Below are 21,598 nucleotides of genomic sequence, written 5' to 3'. Positions count from 1 at the left end.
GTTCACCCAGGGCATTGTTATAAAGTGTGTTATCAGTGGTGTGACTCTGACCTTGTCCTGGTTAGCTCAGCACAGAAGGCTCTGTTCCCTGTGATACACTGATACACACTGTCCTATAATTTCCTCCTCTATGTCGCAGCGTGTGTGTATGTGTGTGTGTGTGTTCATGCATGTTTCTGTGACAAAAACAGAGCCAGTCCAGTTCATATTTGCAATAAATAATGTTTCATTGTTGCATGGAGGCGATACCGAGAACTCAGCTTAAACAAGCGCACTCAGGAGCAGAAACACACACAGGGCCAGACTCCCAAACTACACCCTATTCCTTTAAAAGTGCACTACTTTTGGCCAGAGTCCTGATAGGGTGTCATTTCAGACCAAGTCATGGAGAAAAAACTATATTAAAACACCAACAGAAAACCCCAAATACATCAGAACATTTCACAACTTCAGATACCAAAAATATACAGAAGAAAAACAAATATCTAGTCAGCAAACAGAAGCCAGTCTCAACAACCCACAAAGACACCCAGCCACAGGAGAGAGATAGAGGCAGGAATTCAATCGCAGCGCATTTCATTGACCTATTGAAAAAACCAGCAATTGAACCAATGTGGATAGCTGGCGTTAATTTATATCACCCGTCCCTAAACGGACTTTAGGAAGCTGTTAGGAGGATTGTTGACGTTCTGTGCGGTTCAAACTGGAATGCATTATGATTGAATACCAGGAAGTGGACAGAAACATGGCACACCTTCTCCTCCGAGACAAAATAAACAAACAAACAGCAGGTCTGACTTTAAAAGCAACAGTGGCAACATTCTCTTTAGTGTTGTAATAAAATAGTGTTTTATTGTTTTTATATTGTTTTTGGTCTAAACCTTCTAATTTGCCTACTTTAGACTGGAATAAATGTTATAAGATCTTTAAAAGAAAAGATAAAATGTTTTTAACTTAGCCTTATAGGACTAGAGAGATGGAAGTAGTTAAAAATATAAGCTTTCACCATTTCCTCCCAAGCTGGGCTCTGTTGGGCGAAATACAGGAAGTGAAAGTGAATAAACCTCACCCACTTACTGTGGAGGCCAACCATTGGAGGACCATAGGTGTAGGCGTGACCCAGCAGTAGAAAAATAATTAGTTTTTTTTTTGTTTACTCCTATTTTTGTTTGATAGTTTTTCCTCATGTTTATGTGTCGATGCTGTTGGATATAACTGTATGTATTTACTCCAGCTAGTGAATGTAATTGCATGTGTCTACTTTAGCAAGTGTCTTCAGTAAAACTTGAATTCTGCTTAGAAACGGCTTCTAAACCATCATTAGATATGCAGTTAACCCTTAGTAAACTGTATCAATATCAATAGAAAAATTGAATTATTTGGGTCTTTTTATACTTGGTTCCAGGTGAATCCTGATTGAATAGTTAACGTTCATAATTCAATTTGACTTAAACAAACCCTGTTATAATGATTATGAACAGTTTATAAGCAGAACGTATAGGGTTACGGTGTAACCCTTTAATATACCGTGAGTGACTTCAATCTATTATACAGGTCTATAGTCTAGTCTAATGGATTCTCATGGTTGTTTTGTTCTCTACAAAGTTAACAAACGTTGTGGACTTTGGCTTGCTTTGTAAACACAGGTGTGGGGGTAAGGGGTGGAGTTAGTGGTGGGAATGATACCAAAGAACCCCTCAACCACCACCTCCTAAATTTGCTACATATCATACCCCAGGTCCAGATCGACCTGTCCCCTTCGCCCTATAGTTTCCCTTGTCAGGGGTCAGGGGTCAGGGGTCAGTTTGGAGTAGGGTGTTGTTAGTTCTATGATGTCTCTTGGCCGTCGGTCACCACATGCAAATACAACATCTACAACCATGCTATACAAATTAGCATGCTATCACATTCACCAGCCAGCCACGTCACATAGCCACAGGCATGGAACACACACACACACACACACACACACACACACACACACACACACACACACACACACACACACACACACACACACACACACACACACACAGAGACATAATATTTACAGTACAACTAAGGAGCACAGAGTACCTACTGAAGCCCCTTTCTGGTTTTGGGTTCAGCTGAACTGTATGTGTGTGTGTGTTTGTGTGCGTATGTGTATGTATGTGTGTGTTTCACTGGACAACACAAGCGAGCCCACGCCTGAACAGCAGAGAGAACCCTGGGTGGTGAAGTTAGGGATGGAGGTCAGCGGTTAGGGGTCGAGGAGAGTAGGAAGGGTCGCGTGGCATCTTCAGTTCAGTGCATTTAACAGATAAGGCTTCCCCAAGGGGGTAGAGACCTTAGAATTAGAGGGTTCTATGTGACTAAACATTCAGAGATATTTGGCTTATGTGAGAGCAATTCTTATCTTGAGAGCAATTCTTATCTCGTCTTCTTTCTAACATAGTAACATTAATTTTGAGATGTAGGTAGAGAACATTGTTTAGAGCATGGTGGTGTCCATAACTCTGTTTAGAAAAAAACTGTCATTTAGAACCTTTTAATTCTGAGCTCTAGCAATGCAGCAACAGGGGCTTGGGGGTGAGAATGGGTGAGAATTCAGAGAGAGTGGGATGGAGCAAAAGAAGTCACAAACACACTTCACTCCTAAGACCCTAAAGGGGACATAGATACAAGGTGTAAAAGCATACACACACACATACACACACACGCACGCATGCACACACACACAGCCCAAAGAAAAACATACACGCACACACGTGCACACACAGATGAAGGCACTATTGCAAGCAAAGTCCAAAAACACCATCAGCCCCCCTCCTTCCTAGATAGAGACTGGAGAGGTGGGTGTGTGTCTGTGTGTGTGTGTGTAGCTGGTTTCTTCTCTGTAAGATGAGAGAAGCAGCTGAGACAACTGGACCAGTGACAGTAAGTGACCTCGGCTCAGCGCTCTGACAGCTTTCTATGTGTGTGGTGAACCAGGAAATGCTGACTCGCTCCCAGTCTGTCATAACTCTGGACTGTCTATAGTGAGAGGAAAATACATTCACTGTATGCCCATCACCAAATCAACCCAAAGACCCCTTCCACTGTTTGTAATTTGTAGTCTACAGCTTTCCTCCATAGGATCATATTTCCTTTGGAACTCAATGAAAGGGATATAAAAAACTAAAAAAAACTACTGAAAGTATGTAACAAGGAACCCACACACACACACACACACACACACACACACACACACACACACACACACACACACACACACACACACACACACACACACACACACACACACACACACACACACACAGCAGGCAGGCAGGCAGCCAACAGTAGGCAGTACATTCAGGTGTTAACAACAATAACATCTATCAATCCTCTGGGAAACATCAGTCCATCCATCCGTCCATCATTCCGTTCTTCTCAGAAATCCATTGGGTCCTCCTCCGCTAGCGCTCTGTTAGCTCCTCCCTTCGGATCCGTCCAATCATCATCATCTGCCTTGGGGGGTACCTGCCCTGACCCGTCAACACCGCCTGGTGGGGCCCAGGGGTCGTTGTTGCTAGGGGGGTAGAGGTCGTCGTCAACGCTGAAGCCTGAGAAGCCGTCGTCCACCCCTGCATGGTGGCCATCGTAGCGCTGGTATGTAGACGCATGGACCTCCTGCTCCCTGGACCTGATCTCTAATGTACTGTTCCACATCCCATAGCCAAAGTAGATCAGGATACCTGAAGGGGAGACACACACCAACACGCAGAGAGAGACGCACACACACACACACATGCATACGAACACACACACACACACACACATGCATACAAACACACGCACACACGCGCGCACACACACTCGCACAGTGTTAGAGTATGTGGTACATAGACACATGTACCTTCATCCATCCATCCATCCACACTTCTCTCCATTAACGCACCTAGGAAGCACCAGACAGCGAAGCGTATCCAGGTGATAGCAGACAGTTTTAACATCAGGTAGCTGTTGACCAGCATGGCAGCAGCAGGAACCCAGGGAACAGCCGGAGCCATGTAAGGCAGTCGCTTAGGGTTCTCTGGCTGCTGCAGGATGATGATGAGGAGGAGAGCCATGAAGATGACCAGGAAGATCAGCAGGAGAAGGGCCCACCAGCTGCCATCACCGATGCTGGCCGCACCTGGAGAAGAGAAGAGAGAAGTTCAAATCAAATCAAATCAAATCGTATTTTATTGGTCACATGCGCCGAATACAACAGGTGCAGACATTACAGTGAAATGCTTACTTACAGCCCTTAACCAACAGTGCATTTATTTTTAAAAATAAAACAACAACAACAAAAAGTGTTGAGAAAAAAAAGAGCAGAAGTAAAATAAAATAACAGTAGGGAGGCTATATATATACAGGGGGGTACCGTTGCAGAGTCAATGTGCGGGGGCACCGGCTAGTTGAGGTAGTTGAGGTAATATGTACATGTGGGTAGAGTTAAAGTGACTATGCATAAATAATTAACAGAGTAGCAGCAGCATAAAAAGGATGGGGTGGGGGGGCAGTGCAAATAGTCCGGGTAGCCATGATTAGCTGTTCAGGAGTCTTATGGCTTGGGGGTAGAAGCTGTTGAGAAGTCTTTTGGACCTAGACTTGGCACTCCGGTACCGCTTGCCGTGCGGTAGCAGAGAGAACAGTCTATGACTAGGGTGGCTGGAGTCTTTGACAATTTTGAGGGCCTTCCTCTGACACCGCCTGGTATAGAGGTCCTGGATGGCAGGAAGCTTGGCCCCAGTGATGTACTGGGCCGTACGCACTACCCTCTGTAGTGCCTTGCGGTCGGAGGCCAAGCAGTTGCCATACCAGGCGGTGATGCAACCAGTCAGGATGCTCTCGATGGTGCAGCTGTAGAATTTTTTTAGGATCTGAGGACCCATGCCAAATCTTTTCAGTCTCCTGAGGGGGAATAGGCTTTGTCGTGCCCTCTTCACGACTGTCTTGGTGTGTTTGGACCATGATAGTTCGTTGGTGATGTGGACACCAAGGAACTTGAAGCTCTCAACCTGTTCCACTACAGCCCTGTCGATGAGAATGGGGGCGTGCTCAGTCCTCTTTTTTTCTCCTGTAGTCCATAATCATCTCCTTTGTCTTGGTCACGTTGAGGGAGAGGTTGTTGTCCTGGCACCACACGGCCAGGTCTCTGACCTCCTCCCTATAGGCTGTCTCATCGTTGTCGGTGATCAGGCCTACCACTGTTGTGTCGTCGGCAAACTTAATGATGGTGTTGGAGTCGTGCCTGGCCATGCAGTCATGGGTGAACAGAGAGTACAGGAGGGGACTGAGCACGCACCCATGAGGGGCCCCCGTGTTGAGGATCAGTGTGGCAGATGTGTTGTTACCTACCCTTACCACCTGGGGGCGGCCCGTCAGGAAGTCCAGGATCCAGTTGCAGAGGGAGGTGTTTAGTCCCAGGATCCTTAGCTTAGTCATGAGCTTAGAGGGCACTATGGTGTTGAATGCTGAGCTGTAGTCAATGAATAGCATTCTCACGTAGGTGTTCCTCTTGTCCAGGTGGGAAAGGGCAGTGTGGAGTGCAATAGAGATTGCATCATCTGTGGATCTGTTGGGGCGGTATGCAAATTGGAGTGGGTCTAGGGTTTCTGGGATAATGCTGTTGATGTGAGCCATGACCAGCCTTTCAAAGCACTTCATGGCTACAGACGTCAGTGCTACGGGTCGGTAGTCATTTAGGCAGGTTATCTTAGAGTCCTTGGGCACGGGGACTATGGTGGTCTGCTTGAAACATGTTGGTATTACAGACTCAGTCAGGGACATGTTGAAAATGTCAGTGAAGACACTTGCCAGTTGGTCAGCACATGCTCGGAGTACACGTCCTGGTAATCCGTCTGGCCCTGCGGCCTTGTGAATGTTGACCTGCTTAAAAGTCTTACTCACATCGGCTACGGAGAGCGTGATCACATAGTCATCCGGAACAGCTGGTGCTCTCATGCATGCTTCAGTGTTGCTTGCCTCGAAGCGAGCATAGAAGTGGTTTAGCTCGTCTGGTAGGCTTGTGTCACTGGGCAGCTCGCGGCTGTGCTTCCCTTTGTAGTCTGTAATAGTTTTCAAGCCCTGCCACATTCGACGAGCGTCAGAGCCAGTGTAGTACGATTCAATCTTAGTCCTGTATTGACTCTTTGCCTGTTTGATGGTTCGTCGGAGTGCATAGCGGGATTTCTTATAAGCGTCCGGTTAGAGTCCCGTTCCTTGAAAGCGGCAGCTCTACCCTTTAGCTCAGTGCGGATGTTTCCTGTAATCCATGGCTTCTGGTTGGGGTATGTACGTACAGTCACTATGGGGACGACATCATCGATGCACTTATTGATGAAGCCAGTGACTGATGTGGTGTACTCCTCAATGCTGTCTGAAGAATCCCGGAACATGTTCCAGTCTGTGCTAGCAAAACAGTCCTGTAGCTTAGCATCTGCGTCATCTGACCACTTTTTTATTAACCGAGTCACTGGTGCTTCCTGCTTTAGTTTTTGCTTATAAGCAGGAATCAGGAGGATAGAGTTATGGTCAGATTTGCCAAATGGAGGGCGAGGGAGAGCTTTGTATGCGTCTCTGTGTGTGGAGTAAAGGTGGTCTAGAGTTTTTTTCCCTCTGGTTGCACATTTAACATGCTGGTAGAAATTAGGTAGAACGGATTTAAGTTTCCCTGCATTAAAGTCCCCGGCCACTAGGAGCGCTGCATCTGGATGAGCGTTTTCCTGTTGATTTATGGCCTTGTACAACTCATTCAGTGCAATCTTAATGCCAGCATTGGTTTGTGGTGGTAAATAGACAGCTATGAAAAATATAGATGAAAACTCTCTTGGTAAATAGTGTGGTCTACAGCTTATCATAAGATACTCTACCTCAGGCGAGCAAAACCTCGAGACTTCCTTAGTATTTGATTTTGTGCACCAGCTGTTGTTTACAAATATACACAGACCGCCACCCCTTGTCTTACTGGAGTCAGCCGTTCTATCCTGCCGATGTAGCGTATAGCCCGCTAGCTGTATGTTATCCATGTCGTCGTTCAGCCACGACTCGGTGAAACATAAGATATTACAGTTTTTAATGTCCCGTTGGTAGGATAACCGTAATCTTAGGTCATCCAATTTATTTTCAAATGATTGAACGTTGGCTAATAGGATTGATGGAAGAGGCAGTTTACTCGCTCGCCGTCGGATCCTTACAAGGCACCCCGATCTACGTCCACGATATCTCCGTCTCTTCCTCACGCGAATGACGGGGATTTGGGCCTTGTCGGGTGTCTGTATGATATCCTTCGCGGCCGCCTCTTTGAAGAAAAAATCTTCGTCCAATACGAGGTGAGTAATCGCTGTCCTGATATCCAGAAACTCTTTTTGGTTATAAGAGACGATGGCAGAAACATTATGTACAAAATAAATTACAAATAACGCGGAAAAACACACATAATAGTACAATTGGTTAGAGGGCTGTAAAACGGCAGCCATCTTCTCCGGCGCTGTTTCACTGGGGACTTTATTGTAGAATATATAGGAGTGAATGCAGAAACGTCATCATTTCAATGGAATAATATAATATGATAGAATTAAATGATTTAGCAGTTTGCAGTTAGTTTGGTTTGTGTAGTTTTAGATGTATGTTGTTGAGTGCAAGTCATTTGAGAAATGTGGGTTTGAATCTTACACATTTGTTTTGTAATTAAAGTTTGATATAATACAGAAACGAATGGTGTATCAGTGGGAGTATAGTTTCAATAGTACTGAGTGTTGAACAGAGACGTCTCCTCACCGAAGATGATGAAGGAGTTGAAGATGAAGACGGCGAGGAAGAGGAGGAGGACACAGACAGTAACTGTCTTCCCTGTTGCCGGAGTGGGCCGGTCCATCTTCCCTGGCAGGCCCAATCGGATCCTCATGGTGTAGTACCGTGGACCAATCAGCTTCTTCAGCCTCCACGACATCCCGCCCTCCGACTCTTCTGATTCGATGCCGGAGCCCATGTCGACGGTGCCGTAGTTCGGGTGGCTGGCAGTGTAAGTGGTTTTATCTGGTTTACCAATCAGCATCTCGTTGTCGCCTGGATTACAATATTACAATGTTACAATGTTACAATATTACAATATTACAATGTTACAATGTTACAATGTTACAATATTACAATATTACAATGTTACAATGTTACAATATTACAATATTACAATGTTAGGGTAATATGGTAATATGGTATTAGGTTAGTAGGACGGAAGTGTGTGTGTGTGTGTGTGTTTGCACCTAGCGAGGGGAGATTCTTAGCTCCACAGGTGTTAGTTTGAGGTCCTCCGTAGTCATCTACTTCACTGATTGGAGAACACACTTCCTTCTCACACTCGGCTAACACGCCCTCCTTCTTCTTATTGGACTGCTCCTCAGACAGGAAGTTCACAAAGCCGTGGATGTCTGATTCTGGCTGGTAGCGTAGCAACAACACACACACACTAACCTGGAAGAGGTAGAGAGGAGTGAGAGTTAGTGTGTGTGTGTGTGTGTGAATGTGTGAGTGTGTGTGTGTGTAACTCACCAGTGTGTAAGCCAGTAGTGTTCCTATGGACATCATCTCTATGAGATCTCGTAGGGAGACGAGGAGAGAGAGGAGAGCAGCCAGACAGCCAGACACAACACATGCTAGTGCTGGAGTCTCAGTGTATGGAGACACATGGGCCAGGAACCTAGACACACACATACACACATGCGTTAGTGTATGATCATGTCCGTGTGTGTGTATATGAGTGTGTCCATGTGTGTGTTGTCACCTGAACAGCAGACCGTCTCCAGCCATAGCGTAGATGACTCGTGGCATGGGGAACAGAGAGCCCAGGAGACTGACAGACAGGCCAGCTACAGAACCTACTGCTACTATGTACTTAGCAAAGTAACAGCCATGGACAGCAAACATCTCCATCAGAGGAGCGTCTGCATCTATCTCTGTATAGGGAACCATCAGAGTCAGAATCACTGATACCTAGAGACAGAGAGAGAGAGAGAGAGAGAGAGAGAGAGAGAGAGAGAGAGAGAGAGAGAGAGAGAGAGAGAGAGAGAGAGAGAGAGAGAGAGAGAGAGAGAGAGAGAGAGAGAGAGAGAGAGAGAGAGAGAGAGAGAGAGGGAGAGAGAGAGAGAGAGAGAGAGAGAGAGAGAGAGAGAGAGGGAGAGAGAGAGAGAGAAAGAGAAAGAAAGAAAAAGAACACATTAATATCACACACCACGTTAAAGTCAGGGATATGAAGATAAACTCACGTGTGCATGTCTGCAATCACTGCCCAAACTAACTCTAGTGAGTGTGAGTGTGTGTGTGTGTGTGTGTGTGTGTGTGTGTGCACGTGTGTGACTGCGCCTGTGTGATCTATGCAAACTGACGTGTGAAGTCATGCGGCCATCTGTCACAGATCAGAAAGAGAGAGAGAGAGAGAGAGAGAGAGAGAGAGAGAGAGAGAGAGAGAGAGAGAGAGAGAGAGAGAGAGAGAGAGAGAGAGAGAGAGAGAGAGAGAGAGAGAGAGAGATTGAGAGAGATAGAGATTAGGATGCAGAGATTATGGAGGAATCGAGAGGAATAAAAAGGCCATCTCTTACTGAGAGATCAACAACCTCCTAAACCAGAGATATAGATATAATATATATCTGAAACCATAGAGTATATAGATAGAGTCTCTATCTGAAACCATAGAGTATATAGATAGAGTATATCTGAAACCATAGAGTATATAGATATAGTCTCTATCTGAAACCATAGAGTATATAGATAGAGTCTCTATCTGAAACCATAGAGCATATAGGTAGAGTATATCTGAAACCATAGAGTATATAGATAGAGTATATCTGAAACCATAGAGCATATAGATATAGTCTCTATCTGAAACCATAGAGTATATAGATAGAGTCTATATCTGAAACAATAAGAGTATATAGATAGAGTCTATATCCAAAACCACAGACACACATAGAGAGAGTCTAACCAACCAGAAATCATACATTCTGACAAACTCTTGAGGGCAAATGATGTCATTTGTACCGAATAGGGCATGGACGTGTATGTGTGTGTGTATATGTATGTTTGTGTGTGTGTGTATCTGTGTGTGTATCAAATCAAATCAAATGTTATTTGCCACATGCGTCGAATACAACAGATGTAGACCTTACAGTGAAATGCTTACTTACAGCCCTTAACCAACAATGCAGTTTTTTAAGAAAGAAAAAAAAAAGTGTTAAGTGAAAAATAGATACATAAAAAATAATTAAAGTAAAATAAAATAACAGTAGGGAGGCTATATACAGGGGGTACCGGTACATGTGTGTATGTCTGTGTGTTTGTGTGTGAGCGCGTGCATGTGTGTGTGCGCACGTGTTCGAGTGTGTATGCGCGCGTGTGCCGGTGTGTGTGTGTACTCACAGAGACGTATGCAGTAAGGCAGGTGATGAGTGAAACAGTAATAGCATAGGGTATAGAGGTGTTGGGACTTTTTGCTTCCTCTCCTGTTGTAGCGATGATGTCAAACCCTATAAAGGCATAGAAACATGTTGCCGCTCCCTGCATCACCTGGTATAAACACACACAGGAGAGAGACAGAGGGTTAGGGGTGTCTTAAAACACAATCGCTTTTGGCATTATGATTCCACCAACAGTTGAGCTAGAGTTAGCCGTTAGTTAGCATTGTTGCTATCTAGACCTAGCTAGTGAAGTAGGAGAAGTTGACTAATGAGTGGAATATCACAATTCATTGCATATCTGCATGCCTACCAATGTGTGTGTGTAATAGTGTGTGCGTAGGTATATACGTCTGTTTGTGTGTCTCACCCCTGACCACCCGAAGGGTAGGAACCTTCCATCGTCCCAGTTGTGTCCGTTGACGAAGAAGAGTCCGGCCACCATCATGAAGACCCACACCATCAGGTTGATCACATTCAACACATTATTAAACCCTACTGAGTTCTTCACCCCCAGGGCCACGATCACTGTCACTATCACTGCTATCAGCAAGGCCAGGAGGTCTGGGTACGACTGCTCTCCTTTACCTAGAGGGGGAGTGGAGGGAGGGGAGGAGGGAGGGAGGGAGGAGGGAGGGAGAGAGGGAGGGGTGAGGTAGGGGAGGAGGAGAGGGAGAGAGGGAGTTAAATACATACCACACCGAGAGGTAAAAATAAAAGATTTAACCAGGAAAAGCCCATTGAGACCCAGAGTCTCTTTTTCAAGGGAGACCTGGCCAAGAAGACCGCAACAATCAATACATTACAGAATTAAAACATACAACAAAACAATATAATTCAACAACATGATCCAGCCTAAAATAAGCATTTACACTCCTCTGTAACAGTCTCTATCAAAAATGTAAATTCATTCAGTGGCACTAACATATCTAGATGAAGCATGGATTGTAGACTATTCCATGCCTCTGGTGCACAAGACGAGAAGGCAGTCTTGCCTAATACTGTACATGTCCTGGGGACTTTAAGTAGCAACCACCTAGCAGACTGGGTATGGTAACTGCTGGTGGTGATGGAGACCAGACTACAGAGGTAAAGAGGGAGTTTACCCAAAAGGGCTTTGTAGATGAACACATACAAATGTAGCTTTCTGCGCATATAAAGTGAGGTCCAACCCACCATTTGGTACAATGTGCAATGGTGGGTGAGTGACTTGGCATTTGTAATAAAGAGCAAGGATGCATGATAGACATAGTCCAGTCTCTGTAAGACAGAGGAGGCTGCATGCATATACAACAAGTCACCTTAATCAATTACAGAGAGAAAAGTGGCCTGAACAAGCTTCTTTCTAGCCATAAGCGGGAAGCAAGCCGTATTACGAAAATAAACCCAGTTTCAATTGAAGCTTCCTCACAAGATTATCCATATGAACTTTAAAGGACAACTTGTCATCCAACCATGTACCTAGGTATTTGTAGGATGACACTTTTTCAATGGATAAGCCACCAGATGTGACAATGCTAACCTTCTCTGGCTGAGTGCTTGCTCTGGTAAAGGTCATGATTTTTGTTTTTGTACATTCAAGACCAGTTTGAGACCATAAAGGGAGACCTGCAGTGACTGAAAAGCAGTCTGAAGCTCTTCAATAGCCTGAACCAGAGAAGGAGCACATGAATATATGACTGTATCATCTGCATATACAGTGGGGAGAACAAGTATTTGATACACTGCCGATTTTTCAGGTTTTCCTACTTACAAAGCATGTAGAGGTCTGTAATTTTTATCATAGGTACACTTCAACTGTGAGAGACGGAATCCAGAAAATCACATTGTATGATTTTTAAGTAATTCATTTGCATTTTATTGCATGACATAAGTATTTGATACATCAGAAAAGCAGAACATAATATTTGGTACATAAACCTTTGTTTGCAGTTACAGAGATCATACGTTTCCTGTAGGTCTTGACCAGGTTTGCACACACTGCAGCAGGGATTTTGGCCCACTCCTCCATACCTCCAGATCCTTCAGGTTTCGGGGCTGTCGCTGGGCAATACAGACTTTCAGCTCCCTCCAAAGATTTTCTATTGAGTTCAGGTCTGGAGACTGGCTAGGCCACTCCAGGACCTTGAAATGCTTCTTACGGAGCCACTCCTTAGTTGCCCTGGCTGTGTGATTCGGGTCGTTGTCATGCTGGAAGACCCAGCCACAACCCATCTTCAATGCTCTTACTGAGGGAAAGAGGTTGTTGGCCAAGATCTCGCGATACATGGCTCCATCCATCCTCCCCTCAATACGGTGAAGTCGTCCTGTCCCCTTTGCAGAAAAGCATCCCCAAAGAATGATGTTTCCACCTCCATGCTTCCCGGTTGGGATGGTGTTCTTGGGGTTGTACTCATCCTTCTTCTTCCTCCAAACACGGCGAGTGGAGTTTAGACCAAAAAGCTATATTTTTGTCTCATCAGACCACATGACCTTCTCCCATTCCTCCTCTGGATCATCCAGATGGTCATTGGCAAACTTCAGACGGGCCTGGACATGCGCTGGCTTGAGCAGGGGGACCTTGCGTGCGCTGCAGGATTTTAATCCATGACGGCGTAGTGTGTTACTAATGGTTTTCTTTGAGACTGTGGTCCCAGCTCTCTTCAGGTCATTGACCAGGTCCTGCCGTGTATTTCTGGGCTGATCCCTCACCTTCCTCATGATCATTGATTCCCCACGAGGTGAGATCTTGCATGGAGCCCCAGACCGATTGACCGTCATCTTGAACTTCTTCCATTTTCTAATAATTGCGCCAACAGTTGTTGCCTTCCCACCAAGCTGCTTGCCTATTGTCCTGTAGCCCATCCCAGCCTTGTGCAGGTCTACAATGTTATCCCTGATGTCCTTACACAGCTCTCTGGTCTTGGCCATTGTGGAGAGGTTGGAGTCTGTTTGATTGAGTGTTTGGACAGGTGTCTTTTATAGAGGTAACGAGTTCAAACAGGTGCAGTTAATACAGGTAATGAGTGGAGAAGAGGAGGGCTTCTTAAACAAAAACTAACAGGTCTGTGAGAGCCGGAATTCTTACTGGTTGGTAGGTGATCAAATACTTATGTCATGCAATAAAATGCAAATGAATTACTTAAAAATCATACAATGTGATTTTCTGGATTTTTGTTTTAGATTCCATCTCTCACAGTTGAAGTGTACCTATGATAACAATTACAGACCTCTACATGCTTTGTAAGTAGGAAAACCTGCAAAATCGACAGTGTATCAAATACTTGTTCTCCCCACTGTAGATGCAACTTTGCTGGTTGCATCCCATTTCCCAAATCATTAATACAAATTGAGAACAACACAGGAGCTAAAATGGAACCCTGGGGCACACCTCTATTAATCGCAAGAAAGCTAGACTTGTGATTGTCAGCATATACACATTGTGTTCTGTCAGAAAGATAGTTCCTAAACCAACTTACTGCCCCTTCACTGACACCAATGTTACTGAGTCTAGCTAGCAACAATTCATGGTCAACTGAATCAAATACCGTTGATAAATCAACAAACAGAGCAGCACAATGTTGCTTTTTATCAAGTGCATGTATGATGTCATTTGCCACTGCCATAGCTGCAGTTGTGGTGCTGTTCCCCGATCTAAAGCCAGACTGAACCCCGCTCAGTATGTTCTTTTCAATTAAGACGTTTGTTAACTGTGAGTTCACTAGGGACTCAGACTTTGGCCAGGATAGGGAGTCTGGCGATAGGATGATAGTTCATAGCATCTGAGGGATCTCCACCCTTTAGCAGTGGGAGGACATACGCTGATTTCCAAATGCTGGGTATAGAATTGGTCAAGAGACTCAAGTTGAAAATGTGAAGCTACAGGTTCAGTAATAATACCAGCTGCTATCTTTAAGAGGGATCCAGGTTGTCTGGACCTGCAGACTTTTTAGTGTCTATTGCCTTTAGTGCTTTATAGTCCTCAGCATAAGAAACAGGCTCAAAGTTAAAATGGTTCACATGAGGGCCTATATCATAGTTTACTGTAACAGAGCTTACATTAGACGCCTGGGCCCCACCATTATCAAAAACTGAACCAGCAGAACACACATGAACACACACTGTCAACAGTCATGCACCGTACCAGCAGTGTGTGTGTGTGTGTGTGTGTGTGTGTGTGTGTGTGTGTGTGTGTGTGTGTGTGTGTGTGTGTGTGTGTGGATGGCAGGCTAGATGGCCAGCTGTTGGAAAGTTACCATTTCCTTTTCCTGTTAGAGAGATTTTGTCTCCCTCTGTCTGTTTCCACAGTTCCTAGGCTGTCACACAACTATCACAACACTGTAGCATAACCCTCGATTACAATCCACAAACAGGAAAAATAGTGTTCATCTGTTATGTTGAGGAATGAGCGTTCACTGTCTGTTTCTACACTGCTAGCCACTCTAGACTTCAGGAAGGTCAAACCTCCTGACTTGTATTATTACTCTGCCTGTCAGAAAGGCATGGCTGTTCTATGCAATATATTTCTATGCTGGACACAGCCCAGGTCTCAGGGAATATGATGTCACAGCAACTGGAAACTCCACACACACCCTCCTCACTTCCACACACCCCTCCCCTCCCCCTCTCCTCCCCCCTCTCCTCCCCCCTCCAGACTCACCCAGGCCGTTGAGTGTTCCGATGTGTGTTGTCATAAACGTAGAGATGCTTTTATTGGCTAGTGAGTCCGCCATGCTGCTGAGAGCCGACGCCCCCGCGGCTGTACCAATCAGGTACTCCAGGATCAGGTTCCAGCCAATGAAGAAGGCCACACACTCCCCGACTGTCACGTAGCTGTAGGTGTAGGCCGAGCCCGTTGTCTTGGGAACGCGCACCCCAAATTCAGCATAACACACTCCTGAAGGGGAGACACACAAATATCATGTAGCTGTAGATGTGTGTGTGTGTGTAAGTGTGTGTGTGTGTGTGTGTAAGTGTGTGTGTGTGTGTTCTTACCTGACAGTATAGAGGCGACAGCAGCGATGATGAAGGAGACGATGACGCCAGGTCCGGCCATCTCCTTAGCAACCAGCCCGGAGACCACGTACATCCCCGTGCCAACGCAGCTGCCCACCCCTAGTGACACCAGGTCTACCGTGGACAACACCCTTGCTAGTTTGGTGCCATGGCTGCTGGTACCACCTGTACACACACACTTACATTAGCATACAAACACACACCTTAACATAAAACCCACATGTTAACATAACGTACACACATATATTCACACATACTGTATACCCACACATATACCCCCCCTCCACGCACACACACACATTACCACCTTCACTCACACCCCTAGAGACCCCCCTGTAAACACCTACCTGTCCCAGAGTCCAACATGCTCTCTACAGGTTTGGTCCTGAGGACTCTGGAGGTGAAGGAGTGCCATCCTGACCGCCACTGGACACGCTGCAGCTTACCACGCAGACCTGACATACTGAGGTCACAGGTCAGGGGTTAGAGGTCAAGAGAGGGCTTGAGCTTTTTTCTAAAAAAAAATCCTCTGACGTTCACTTCCTCCTCTCTGGAAAATATCGTTTCTCCTTGTCCAGATGGGTTGAGTGGGAGAGAGGATGGGAGGATGGGAGAATGGGAGGAAGAAAAGTGTGTTCTCTCTTCTTTCCGTCTTTCTCTCTCTGGTAGTCAGGTGAGGGGGGTGTCAGCAGTTCCTCATGCTGATATAGACGTGTGTTGTCTGTTGTCTCAGGTGTCAATCTGTAACAGAAAACACCATGTTTTTACACATACAGTACAGTACAGCTGACAATATATGACTCCATGTCTGTGTCGTGTCCACAGCTGTTTGACAGTTACAGTCACATTGGGGAAGATATGGCAGGTATGGCAGGTTATCCATCCTTTATTGTAAACACACACACATACAGACACATTTAGTTTCTACCTGAACACAGAGAACTAATTATCAGCTGGTCCCTGTAGACCTGTTGTTATAGCAACCATCTCATTACACCACGTCATAGATGATAGTTCATATCCGTGTGTGTGTGTGTGTATGTGTGTATGTTCCAGATGACTGTGTTGTGTTGTAACGTCTTGTGAGTCATCATCACTTCCTGATTAGATCTGACCTGAGATGAACTCAGAGCTGATGGACTGTGAGGACTCAACTCCTATCCTCCACTCCCCCCAATCTGACAGTACACATTGTTCTGTTACAGGCCCACACAAGCACACACAATATAATTACAGCCATAGACAAAGAATTACATGGAATGCGTCCCAAATGGCAACCTATTCCCGATATAGTGCACTACTTTTGACCAGAGTACTGGTCAAAAGTAGTGCCCTATAAAGGGAATAGGGTGCTATTTGAGACACAATCATGGTCTTCGATCAACAAATCCCCTGTACTCTGCCCAATCAGTCAACTACTGCACTCATAGAAGATGATTGAATAAAACCATTTGGTCTAAAGTGAATAAGAGTTAATACACAGTCAGTATGTAAGGCCCAGGTAGGAAAATAACCTGCTATGATTACTGCTATTACTGCCAAGCTCTTTCCCTCTCTCAATTATCTTTCTTTCTTTCTCTCTGTTTCTTTCTCGATTATTCCCCCTCTGGCTGCACTCAGGAAGAGGGGGAGAAATCATTTGTGTAAAGTGGGCCAACAAACCTCTCAATCATCGAACACACACACACACACACTACACACACGCCTCTCAGCCATCAACCACTTAAACGAGGCCTGCAATTACCCAGCTGTTTCACCACAGTGGTTGTATGTGTGTGTGTGTGTGTATGTGTGTGTGTGTGTGTGTGTGTGTGTGTGTGTGTGTGTGTTTCAGTTTAACCACAAAGCAAGGCACAATACAGGAGAGTGGTGGGCATGGCAGCTATTGTCCCTGCAGAGTGTAAATAATAGAACATAAAAGATGATGATGGAGGGATGATGATGGAGGGATGATGATGCAGGGATGATGAGGGATGATGATGGAGGGATGATGATGGAGAGATGATGATGGAGGGGTGATGATGGAGAGATGATGATGGAGGGGTGATGATGGAGGGATGATGATGAGGGATGATGATGGAGAGATGATGATGGAGGGATGATGATGGAGGGATGATGATGGAAGGATGATGATGGAGGGATGATGATGGAGGGGTGATGATGGATATTTGATGATGGAAGGATGATGATGAGGGATGATGATGGAAGGGTGATGATGATGGAGGGATGATGATGGAGAGATGATGATGGAAGGATGATGATGAGGGATGATGATGGAGGTATGATGATGGAGGGGTGATGATGGAGAGGTGATGATGGAGGGTGTGATGGAGGGATGATGATGGAAGGGTGATGATGAGGGATGATGATGGAGGGATGATGATGGAGGGATGATGATGGAGTGGTGATGATGGAGAGGTGATGATGGAGTAGTGATGATGGAAGGATGAGCAGCAGACTGATAAAACAGCTCATCTGTTTCCATCAGACACAGTATTGATCTCACACACAATGCAATATGATCTGTCCTCCCTAACTAGAGGAATAGGAGTAAACACACCATTACAATGTCCAGCCGTACTCTGTCCGTCTGTCCGTCTGTCCGTCCATCTGCCTGTCTCTGCCTTCCTGTTTGCATGCCTGTCCGACGGTCTGTCTGTCTGTCCGTCCGTCCGTCCATCTGTTTGTCTGTCAATCCATCTGTCTGTTTTCTGGCTTCCTAATCATCCACCATAATAATCAATGTTCGTTATCCAATCAGCCAATCAATGAGAATGATTTATTGTTGTAAGACAGTGCTTAGCTGTGTGTTCCAGCCAACATTCTGTCTGATTTACAGAATGTACAGTACATCCTGATTCAGCTTCTGGAACTCAGTACCTTAATAAAGCTAAGAGCCTCATTCAGTCCAATCTGGCAACCGATTCATTCCAACCTGGCAACCGATTCAGTCCAACCTGGCAACCGATTCAGTCCAATCTGGCAACCAGCAATGTTCTGATATGGCAACCACTGTTCTTCTGAGTAGGTCACAGACAGAGAAAAGCTAAGTCATCATTTAGATTATGACCTGACGCAGGAGAAATGTTCTCTCTCTCTCTTCCTTTCTTTCAGTCTCTCTATCTTTCTCTCTCCAGTGCTGAGTTCAAGAGTGTAGTGAGAGTGTGAAAGACAGCTGGAAAGCAGCCTTCCATCTCTCTCTTTTTATATCTTTGTCCAACCCTCTCCCTATCCATTTCAATTGATCTCTCCCACTCTCTCTCTCTCTCTCTCTCTCTCTCTCTCTCTCTCTCTCTCTCTCTCTCTCTCTCTCTCTCTCTCTCTCTCTCTCTCTCTCTCTCTATTCCTTTGGATGACCTTGTATCTGATCACTATGGTAACCATTTTGCCAAACTGTGACACATATCTAAAAGTATTAGTAACCACACCAATACGCTATACATATCACTAGGGCCCAGAGTTTATCCCGACCATGTGGCCTGATCTGGTAAAACTCTAGTCTTCCTCTCCTCTCCCCAGTAAAAAGGATGAGATGAAAGATGAGGAGGAGAGTCATTCTATTAAACTACAGTTATAGTCTACCTATTCATTTCCTTTCATTGGACATGCAATAAGATCACAGAGATAACATTACAATAGGAACAAACACCTCCCACACCTGTCCCCCAAGGCCACCCCCCCTCTCTCTATCTCTCTTTCTCTCTATATATCTACGTGTCCTGTAGTCTGGTAGGAGGGGGTGTGCTGCTGATGACGGAGATGCAGATGGCTCTGTGATGGTGTGTGTGTGTGTGTGTGTGTGTGTGGAGGTTTGTGGAGGTGATTGTATTAGCTTTTATGCACAGACAGGCTCTGTGACGTCAGTGAGGCTATCTCCCATTCACAAACCAAATCAGGTTGTGTGTTCTTGTGAGATGGTGAGTCACACATGCAGTAGAACAAGGGTTATGACATCATCTACACACACACACACACACACACACACCAATCTATCAAGCAATCAAGCAAAGGGCACTTTGCACAAACAAACATTTATACAAAAACACACAGTATAAGGGAAAAACACACACACACACACACAAACACACACACACACACACACACACACACACACACACACACACACACAGAGCTGCAACCTGTGACTCTGTGATGTTTCATCATTACGCATTACACACACACACAAAACACACCTGTTGGCAGAATGATTGATCTAAATCAATTTCAAACAAGCTTATAGGGAGCAGTCGATGTAACTCACCATGACAGGAGGTGAATTATTGAGCTGGTATCCCCATCAGGGTTAAAAACATCTTGTGATCTTCCTTGGCATGAATGGAATGTAGCCAAACTAATACAACATAACAGACATGACTATTATCAAGAATTGATCAACACTATATTGCTATTATAAACTGGTTACCAACGTAATTAGAGCAGTAAAAATACATGTTTTATCATACACGGCTGTCAACCAATCAGCATTCAGGGTTTGAACCACCCAGTTTATAATCCCTGTTAATGACTGCTGCTTTCAGCACCATGGCCAGCACCACACAGATGGAGGGAGAGAGGGAGAGAGGGAGATGTAAAGGAGTGGGAGAGCAGAGAGAGGAGAGAGTGGGTGAGGAAGAGAGTTAGAGTAAGAAAGGGAGGAATGGGAGGAATGGGTGATGGAGAGAGTGAGAGAGAGAGAGAGAACTCTCATGCCATGTCATTAGAGATTAGTTTGTTCTCAGGCTCCAGGCTTTCTGGCACACAGACCTGTCTCAACATCTCAGTGTGTGTGTGTGTGTGTGTGTGTGTGTGTGTGTGTGTGTGTGTGTTTAAACCTCAGCCCTAAATAATTGAAATCAATGTTTCCAGCTTTTGGCTTCTCAGACAGAGAGAGAGGAATGTGTGTGAAGGCTCTGCTCGCAATACTGCAGTTACAGATCTCTATTTGATCCCTCTCTCTCTCACACTCTCTCTCTCGCCGACATGATGCTACAAACCGGATGATAAGCATCCATTTCGTACGGTCTCTCTCTCTCTCACACACACACACACACACACACACACACACACACACACACACACAGCAGACGGTAGCCTTATATATATATATAGATGTCCTTCTATGATAAAATAGCGATCAGATGAGATTTAGCCTCCTACGTGATGATATCAGGCAGATCTCAACATTTACCCTAGCTGTTGATAAACAAATACCTTTACGTCGGGTAATGTAATAACGAAATCGTATCTTCCTCCTCTCTTCTGGTGTCTACTGCAGCTACAACGGGGATGCGAGTTCCCACCCCAAACACATACACACGCACACACACGCACACACCCGGCAAGTGTAACTCAAGAAGGAAGCATTTTATCATCAAACAATACCGCGATCAACAGCAGGACACACATACACACCGAGGGTCGAATACGCCATTTTCACACACACATAAACAATGACGACACAGACAGAGTGAGTGAGAGTGGGACAGCGATGGAGAGAAAGGATGAGAGAGAGAGAAACAAATTCACTTACGCATTCTACCGTGACCCTGGCGGATTAGAGGATGCTCGCTCTCCCCCGGAAAGGCTCGAGCTCCATGTCGGTTGCTGCTGCAGTCTCTCTCTCTCTCTACTCTCTCGCTGGCTCGCCCTTTCTCGCTCTCTCTGCCTCTCTCTCTCCTCTCTCTCTTTTCTCTCTATCTCGACCCTCTCTCTCTTCTCCTTCTCTCTCTTCAGCAGCAGCAGCATCTCGCGCATCAGCGGGCGGAGGGAGGCGAGAGCCTTCTTAAATCATTCAGAAGCCTGCTTACACCACGTGACCAGTAATATATTATTTAGTTATCCACCCCCCCTCCCGCAGCCGAATGGCACGTCGTGACGTCCCTTTAGTTCTCTGAAGCGGGTCCCGGTTCCTCCGCCCGTCCCGTTCAATAGCCTATAAAGTGAGAGAGGCATAGGCTAGCTATATCATTTCGAAGAGCTCTTGTTTAGGCTACTCTAGATATCATTAACCAAATTTATATTATCCTATTGCAGGCCTATGTAGCCTGCTATGCTGTAAACTAGCCTATTTTACAATTCATTAGGTAGGCCTACTGGAAAATAGCCCTGATCTGTGGGCTATCTTCATTTTGTTCCTGTTTAGCTGA

The 21,598-nt window shown here is 45.3% G+C and overlaps 1 protein-coding gene across 5 annotated transcripts; it reads right to left on the bottom strand.

Annotated features, from left to right (window-relative positions):
* Positions 1-202: 202 nt before the first annotated feature.
* Positions 203-21,136, bottom strand: LOC121563322 (probable cationic amino acid transporter). Of its 5 annotated transcripts, none has more exons than XM_045218448.1 (15): positions 20,983-21,136; positions 19,714-19,803; positions 18,333-18,472; positions 18,013-18,171; positions 15,800-16,193; positions 15,432-15,617; positions 15,097-15,333; positions 10,828-11,045; positions 10,423-10,569; positions 8,792-9,000; positions 8,560-8,707; positions 8,274-8,481; positions 7,792-8,079; positions 3,923-4,159; positions 203-3,719 (listed from the first exon to the last, which is right to left on the bottom strand). In XM_045218448.1, the coding sequence occupies exons 5-15, from the start codon at positions 15,912-15,914 to the stop codon at positions 3,415-3,417; spliced, it is 2,298 nt and encodes a 765-aa protein (XP_045074383.1). In that variant the 5' UTR covers positions 15,915-16,193; positions 18,013-18,171; positions 18,333-18,472; positions 19,714-19,803; positions 20,983-21,136; the 3' UTR covers positions 203-3,414. The 5 variants fall into 5 exon arrangements, with proteins under 5 accessions (XP_045074383.1, XP_045074384.1, XP_045074386.1 ...); XM_045218449.1 differs by lacking the exon at positions 20,983-21,136 and adding an exon at positions 20,664-20,923; XM_045218451.1 differs by lacking the exons at positions 18,013-18,171; positions 18,333-18,472.
* Positions 21,137-21,598: the final 462 nt, after the last annotated feature.

This window comes from Coregonus clupeaformis, unplaced genomic scaffold, assembly GCF_020615455.1.
Source record: "Coregonus clupeaformis isolate EN_2021a unplaced genomic scaffold, ASM2061545v1 scaf1591, whole genome shotgun sequence".
NCBI lineage: Eukaryota > Metazoa > Chordata > Actinopteri > Salmoniformes > Salmonidae > Coregonus > Coregonus clupeaformis.
The sequence above is the reverse complement of the archived record's forward strand: the minus strand, read 5'-3'. Positions and strand labels throughout refer to the sequence as shown.

Coding starts and splice junctions, on each gene's coding strand:
- LOC121563322 (XM_045218448.1), bottom strand. CDS start 15,914: ATGTCAGGTCTGCGTGGTAAGCTGCAGCGTGTCCAGTGGCGGTCAGGA. Junction 15,334..15,431: donor TGTCGCCTCTATACTGTCAG/GTAAGAACACAC, acceptor TCTCCCCTTCAG/GAGTGTGTTATGCTGAATTT. Junction 8,708..8,791: donor GGAGACGGTCTGCTGTTCAG/GTGACAACACAC, acceptor GTGTGTGTCTAG/GTTCCTGGCCCATGTGTCTC.